We start from the raw sequence: 7,771 nt of genomic DNA, 5'->3' as shown, positions 1-7,771 counted from the left end.
CAATCTAAATAACATGTATTTAGCATCTTTGTTTGGATCGTGATTAAAATGCAGTGGTTGCCTCCACAGCCAAAGCATTAGTTTGTGAAGAGATTTATTTTATTTGTATTATTTAATTATTTGTTTTAAAATTTCAATTTAGTTTTATTATTTGTCATATTTAAATTCCACAAAGAAATGTGCAGCATTTTGTTGGAGAAATAATAAAAGGATTATTCATAATCTGATATGATAATGCAATATGATCCAAGCCGTGGGTTTTGTGATCCGTTGCACCCCTACTCCCTTGACTTGCTATTTGAAGAAAAAAAAGTGATCACTGAAGTTTTTAATCATGCTGATTTGTCCGCAGTGAAGTTCAACCGATGTCTTTTTTTTCCTTTATTATGGCTACTTAAATTCATTTTGGGCTACCAAAATCTGAAGAATGTCTGCCCGAAGGGCTACCAGCCATTTTGAAATTTTGCGAGCCCTGCAGAGAAAGAATTTCCGACTGTATATCAATGAACGGATCGATGTGTTTGCATCAACCGATGCTTTGAAATCAATACCCGGTATGTTAAGTCAGAAGGTGTGATGATGTGTTTTAAAAGAGCAAGCCGGAAGGCTTAATCAGTGCACGCCTTTCACCCGCCGAGACTTCGGAGGTTTCTTTGCTCATTATAAAGTACGTGTGTGTGTGTGTCCATGTTTGTAAACACAGGTTTGTGGATAGAGCTGTTACCCAGTGTACACGGTGTGTATGCATTATTATTATGATGCTGCTGTGGGTACCACGCCACTCCAGGGACCGAGACTTGAGAGGCCCCCTTAAAATACCGCGCAATAATTGGAATTGCTTTATCTTTAGTCTCATCAATTAATGTGCAATTTTCCATTTAATTACCAACTCGCACACAAAATTTGCAATTAAAATGAGGCGTGATAACAGCAAAGATGCCTTTCGGCTGATAGCACTTGGAATGAGAACACAGGCGTTATGTGTAATCAGTATACAAATCACACACACACAACGTTCTCAATTTGTATGATTTGGACGAGCTTCATAAAATATGCAACGCCAAGCCAGAATTTAATTTGTGCTTGGAAAATTCCTCATGTTTCCACGAAGTCCAACATGAAACGCACAGAGGTGCTGATGGTGTTTATGATCATGATAACCCAAAACCGTGTGTGTGTGTGTGTGTGTGTGTGTGTGTGTGTGTGTGTGCGAGATCTCCTTAAAATAACTGTTTGGTTTGTCTTGGCCCCTTCAACCATTTTCCACACACTCCTGCCAACCTGAAGATGAGCTGCAAGGGAAAAAATTATCTTTCCTGTTTTCCTGCTTGAACTGTTGTCTGTCTGCTGTCTGAGGAAGGTTACATCCTGTCCGCCGTCTGAGAGACTTGGCTTCTGTAGTGAATTCTGCTGTGTGTCTCCTTGATTTTCCCACAATCCTCTTGACAATCCTCTTGTTCTGCTGTCCACAGAATTATTGCTGCAAACTTTGATTGATGCAAACAATTGGAAAATGTGCATAAACACGATTCGATGACTGATTTCAAGCTAAGATATAGACTGATCTAACAAGCTATTCTCAAGAGAGAAAATTACTACTACTAAAGCGCAGAAAGAACTTTATAGGTCACGTTTTGAATGAGTGATTTATGTCTCGTGTAATTACCGAGCGGAGCAGAGGTCCCACCCACATTAACTCGGCAGATGTGATTGTACTGTTCTTTCGGAGTAATTATATATGATTGCTTATGTATTTTTAGTATTCTTTACAATTGTTAGCTTCTGCTTCTTACATCTGTGGGCTGCTACTAAAAGCCTGGAGCTCAATGGTGGACTCAATGGTGGGGGGTCAAACTGTCTGAAATGATCATTTTAATTTGGGAGTGATTTCAATGAGGTTCTGTAATGAAAATTTTACAAAAGACTCAAAAGAACTATATTCAAAAGTTGAATATAGTTTTATATGCTTACAGCTGTCTTCTTGTGTTTGGTTGGCACTAAATCTTATTTTGAATGCACTCAGACTGATTGGAAAATCAATATGGGAGAGACAATACCTAAACATTCATAGATGTTTGTGGTAATAGACTTGGTAAGAGCATATGTAACTTGAAAAGAAATAAGAAAGCTAGTGTTGCATTTATTTATTTAAAAATTCAAGAAAACCTTTCTTTGAAAAAAAAAAGTGCACATTTTATGACATTTCAAAATGTGAGCAAAGAGTACAGAACATTTGTACTTGATAAAGCTTCACTTAGAAATGGGGTTCAGGGGTCCATGTGCAGTAACATGGGGCCAATTATCTGTAGTCAGGGTTTCCCACAGTGCACCGTCTCTGGAGTCCACCCTTCCCTTGCCCAGTGTCAATTACTCTTCTGACAACAGAACTAATGAGCCCCTGATTGGCCTGCTGGGGTTGTCATGTTTACCTTAGAAAACACTATCTCATCATCATGTACCTGCACCTCAAGGTGCTTATTTGGTTTTCTGGACAGACGCATTGCTAACAGTTTTTACTGGGTTGTCGGCGATGTGTTAGATTGTCACGCATCGTAATTTGTAAATTCTAGTATTATGTATGAACTTTTGTGTACAGAATTGAATTAAATGGACACTCTGGGTATTTTATATTTAAAATGTTTGCCTTAAGGTTTGTAATCCATAAGACTACAAATTACAAATGCAGACCTTGATGTGTTCCCTGGCCTCATAAAGATTTTTTATTTTATTTTATTTTAACTAACTACAACATTGTATGAAAGTTTTTTCGTGAGTTTAAGTACAGCAGCACCTAGTGGTGTGTCGTGGAATTGTTTCAGTGAAGAACTGAGGAAAGCTGCAAGGATATATTTATTTATATATTTTCATCAGTGTTATCAATTAAAATTATGCAATCTGCTATAAAAGATAGAAAGCACAATTATTTTCCTTCTGGTAAGTAGGCCAGTAGATATGAATTTGGTCATGAAACAGGACTGTAAATCATTTTTCGTGTAACTGTTTTGTTTCCGTCAGGATCTCCATGTGAAGCTATCCCATGATGCAACATGTGTCCCCAGCACCAGCATTGACCATGATGGCCACACAGAGCGTCCCTCCACCATCGTACCAGGAGAGCCAACAAGTCAGTTAACAAACAAACAGTTTTTTTTTATTGATTATAATACTGATTATTATTGTAATATTACTGTTCATTAGAAAGATAAAAATACATTCACTTACCTCAGTAGTTGCATAACAAATAAATAAGAAAAAGAAAAAAAAATTATACTGTTTAAGCTTTTTTTTTTTTAGCAAGGTTATTACAGTAAACTGTGGCTTTGTCTCAAATTGTGGCTGTCAGAAAGGTACATCTGTAGTTCTGTACAATGTCATATCTTCATTGTGCTTGTCCTGAGTTTATCAGAGGGGCACAGAGCAGCGTTTTTGTCCCAGAGCCCCCTCTCCCTGTCCAGCTGCTGTCTCCCTCCACCCTAAGGATTAGAGGTTGGGGAGAAGAGCAGCGCGCTGGTGGAGACATGCAAATGAGAGCTAGTTAAGTGTGAAGAAGCTCATTTATTTCCTATTTGAGGCTGGGATTAAGACTTCCAGCTTCCTCCCTTAAACCATTTTTGTTCTGGGGAGTGAGACAGGAGGGGGCTCTTTCAAAGCAGCATCACAAGAGAGTAAAACAGGGCAGGAGAGACAGGGAAGCATAGACAACAGACAAGTTGTACTCTCTCTCCCACTAATGCATCCTAAACAGGGTATTTGTTCATCTTGACAGTGTTTCGATTGCTAAAGGGTGAGACCTCTGCCCACCTCGACTGCCGGAGTTTTATTTGATGACTAGGTGGAACGTTTTCCTGCAGAAGGTGACCTGTGTAAAATTTTAGGGGTCAAGTGCCTCAATTTAGATTCCAGATTTTAATGAGACCGTATGCTGCATTGTCTTGCATTGTCAGAGACAGTGGAAGAGCCTTCCTGAATATGTATGCTGGGGGAAAAATACATGTTTCCTTGCTAGCTTTTTACTCAAGTTTTTCTAGAACTTTATCTGGATGTGTGCCGTTTTCCCTCTGTCGCGGAATAGATAACAAACCAGATTACTATGCGCACATTTCCGCTCTTATAGCTCCTTAAAAAAAGTATCGTAACCCATTAAAGAACACAAAAGTGAAGCGTTCATAAACTAAATCTGATTAGACGACAGTGCCTGGCAATGAGCCATCAATAACATGCACATGAGCAAGATGATCTTGAACTGCATCTTTGGCCCACTGGCGCAGAGGGGGTAAAAGCAGGATGGGTTGCACTGTCTCCAAACATTTTTTTTTGCTTCAGTTATCTGTCAGCAATTATAGCTGTTTTAAAAAAAATACAAAAATTAAAAAAAAAACATTCTGGAAAGGACACAATTCATTTGATAAAAAAGAGAGAGAATCTCATTGGTGTTCAACATTGTTAATTCTAATCTGAAAATAATAGATTAATAGTTTTAAATAGGAAAATGATCTTCATTTACTCACTCTAATGATCTAGCAAACCTGTGTTATGTTTTTTTTTTTGGTCATCCATTGAACATATAAGGAAATATTGTTTATGGTTGCCAAGAAATGCAAAGTTCAGTTGAATTTGAAATCATAACTTTTCTATGAAACTACTGTGTAATGTTCTTATTAGGGGTTGACCGATTTATCGGCACCGATATTTAGCATTTTTATGGTCATCGGTATCGGTCATTTTTAAAACCGATTTGCCGATACAATAATTTAAAAGCATTTAAGAAAAGAATTGTCAGAGCCCTTGTTATTCTTAATTTTGACATTCATTTTATGTTTACACCAGACACCATACATCGGTCAAAATATCAGTTATAGGTCAACTTGATCTGTAATAATCGGTATCAGCATTGGCCCTGAAAAACATCGGTCAACCCCTGGTTCTTATTATTTTAGTTATTGTCCATTGAACAGAAAATAATCACAAATGATTATGATGAAGTACCTTTCATTTCTAGAATATTTTAATCACTGGATTATCCATGAATACTACAATGATATTTAATATATAAGCAATTAATGCTAGTAGATGGATAAATCAAGCTACAAAATGGACAAAAAAAGTATTGTTAAAGTAGTCTATTTAAATATTTTTGTGTAATATGGTCTAGACTGCAGATCTATAGTTATTTTGTATTCTGTATTTCTTCAGATGACAGGCACTACGCAGCAAAACTCAAAGGCCCAGCATGTCCACCTCTCTGCAGCATCAGCGGCAGGGGCCACACAGGTCAGCGTGACCCTTGACCCCCAAGCCCAACTGGAGTCAGACAAACGGGCCGTTTACAGGTGAGTATTATGCACTAATGCAGCTTCTTATTAAGGACATCATTTATAAGTAAATCTAGATTTGTACTTACTCTGAAGAAAATGTGAACAGTGCTTATAAATGCAAAAAATGATGCAAGGATGCTGTGTGGTTGCTAAGGTGTTCTGGTTGGTCACTAGGGCACTGCAAGGTGGTTGCTTACTGGAAAAGTAAAAATGCATAAACAAAAATACATTGCCATTCAAAAGTTTAGGGTCTGTAATATTTAGTTTTTTAATGTTTAATGTTTGAAAGAATTCTCTTGTGCGCTCTAAGTCTGCAAAAATACAGGAAAAGCAGTAATATTATGAAATACTACAGTATTACAATTTAAAATAACTGTTTTCTATTTTAATATATTTTAAAATATATTAAGCTCAATTTTCAGCACTAATTACTCCAGTTTTCTGTGTCACTTGAACCTTTCAGATATCATTTGAATATGCTGATTTTTTCTTATTATTATCAGTGTTGAAAATAATTGTACTGCTTAATATTTTAGAGGAAACATGATATATTTTACATGCAGGATTCATTGATGAATGGAAAGTAAAATGATAAAAATAAATAAAAAAAATTAACTTTGGAACAGTAGTGTGTTTATATGCCAAAGTATGAAAGTTTTGTGTTCCTTCATATTTTCCCAGTGAATATTATGTAGGTACCTGCACACCATTGTTCCATCAGAAATAAATAATGCAGTTTTATAGTTATTTGAAACTCTCATAACATATTGATCTAAATACAAGCATACAGACTAGACGCTTGATTTGGATAGCAACATGCCTGCATAAGTCATATTTTCCTCGTTTATTCATGAAGTAAATAATACATGGCACACTGACACTTTAAATACTTAAAGCCTCATTCCCAAACCTCCCCTCCCCGGTTGATTATAGCGCGGCTGTTTGCGAGCCGCATGCATATCGTAGCATCGTCCGCGAGGGCTCGTTCAACCGGCTGCAGCAATGGCTATGATTAGCGGTGTCTCGTGGCGGCGTGGCAGAGGCCCATGGTTTCACGCTAACCCCTGAGGCAGGTCTGTGAAGGCCTGGGCAGGCCTGGGGCTCAGTCTCTCAGCTCCTCAGAGAGAGAAAGCTGCCTTTGATGTGAGCAGCCAGCCGGAGGCGGCCTGCAGGCGGTGTTAAAAAAAAGCCTAGATTCAAACTACATTCACACTACACACAAACACAGTGTCTGCTCCTACTTCCCCCTCATTCCTAGTCACATATACTCAAGCACAGACTCGGCTTCTCACACGGCGTATATAACTCACCACCTTCTCTCTCTCTCACGACACGCACACACACAGATTTCTGGTTTCATCCTACATGACACATCTTAAGTGCTCTAAATATTCAAAGGCGCAGCAGAGAGCCTTCACTCATAACTTGTTCTGATTCTCATCCAAACGCGCACCGGCACAATGAAAGCGCACAGGTGAGGTAGAACCCGTGGAGGATTCTAGATGTGACATCTCGTGCTGTCAGGTGTCTGATGCAATTAAAGTGCAAATATTCAATAATGCAAGTTAATGTAATTTAAGTTTATTGTGTATAAAGCAGAAATGTATTGTTTATTAAATGTAAATGTTTCTACTTAATAAGTATTTATTTAGTTGTTTCATAATATATGCAAATATATGCATTATAATTTCTCATAATTGCCGATATATTGTAATTATATTGGCCAAGCAACTGTGTACATGTTGAGTCTGTTATGGGAACAAGAAAAAAAGGTGACAAAACTGTTTATATATTCTTTTTTTTTTTTAGCAAAATAAATGGAGAGCATGAAGCTGACTTTGCATTATAAACTTCCGTTCAAAAGTTTGGGGTCAGTTTTTTTTAAAGGGGTGGTTGATTGCGATTTCACTTTGTTAACATTAGTTAGTGTGTAATGTTGCTGTTTGAGCATAAACAATATCTGCAAAGTTACGAAGCTGAAAGGTCAATGCAAACGGAGATATCGTCTTTTAAAATTCTGGCAGTTTAATGCCTACAAAAATTTTTAGCTTTTAGTTTTAATTACTTTTTCTTATTTGTAAGTCGCTTTGGATAAAAGCGTCTACTAAATGACTAAAAGTACAAAAGTACAAAAGGATGCGCGTGCAGTTGCCGTACTGTATTAAAGCTTTAACTGGGATAAAACCGTATATTAAAAGCTAACAGAAGCAGTAGCATTTACAAATACCAGCGTATCTAAAAGTATGAGACAACAACAAACAAAAAACATAGGCCTATATACCATTAAAAGCCGTGCTTGCACAGGTTCTGCACGATCTGCAGGTTCTGAATCTCTTCATAATATCCTCTGCTTCTCAATTGGGCTCAAACTGATAAGCGATATTAAAGACGCCGCTGTTTACAATACAACCCGAGCACATGCCGCTGAGGTGAGGGGCGGGGTGGTTAGAAGTGCA

General features: G+C 37.6%; 1 protein-coding gene across 1 annotated transcript in view; it reads left to right on the top strand.

Moving 5' to 3' along the window:
• The window catches only part of LOC107686111 (homeobox protein PKNOX2-like), a 63,396-nt gene that overhangs the window by 30,334 nt on the left and 25,291 nt on the right, over positions 1 to 7,771 (top strand). The window contains exons 2-3 of the mRNA XM_016482960.1: positions 3,016 to 3,124; positions 5,194 to 5,330. Coding sequence (XP_016338446.1) covers positions 3,038 to 3,124; positions 5,194 to 5,330 — 224 coding nt within the window. The 5' untranslated portion in view covers positions 3,016 to 3,037. The remainder of the gene's footprint in view (positions 1 to 3,015; positions 3,125 to 5,193; positions 5,331 to 7,771) is intronic.

Source organism: Sinocyclocheilus anshuiensis, unplaced genomic scaffold, assembly GCF_001515605.1.
Source record: "Sinocyclocheilus anshuiensis isolate Anshui unplaced genomic scaffold, SAMN03320099.WGS_v1.1 scaffold437, whole genome shotgun sequence".
NCBI lineage: Eukaryota > Metazoa > Chordata > Actinopteri > Cypriniformes > Cyprinidae > Sinocyclocheilus > Sinocyclocheilus anshuiensis.
This window is presented reverse-complemented; position numbering and strand designations above follow the sequence as displayed.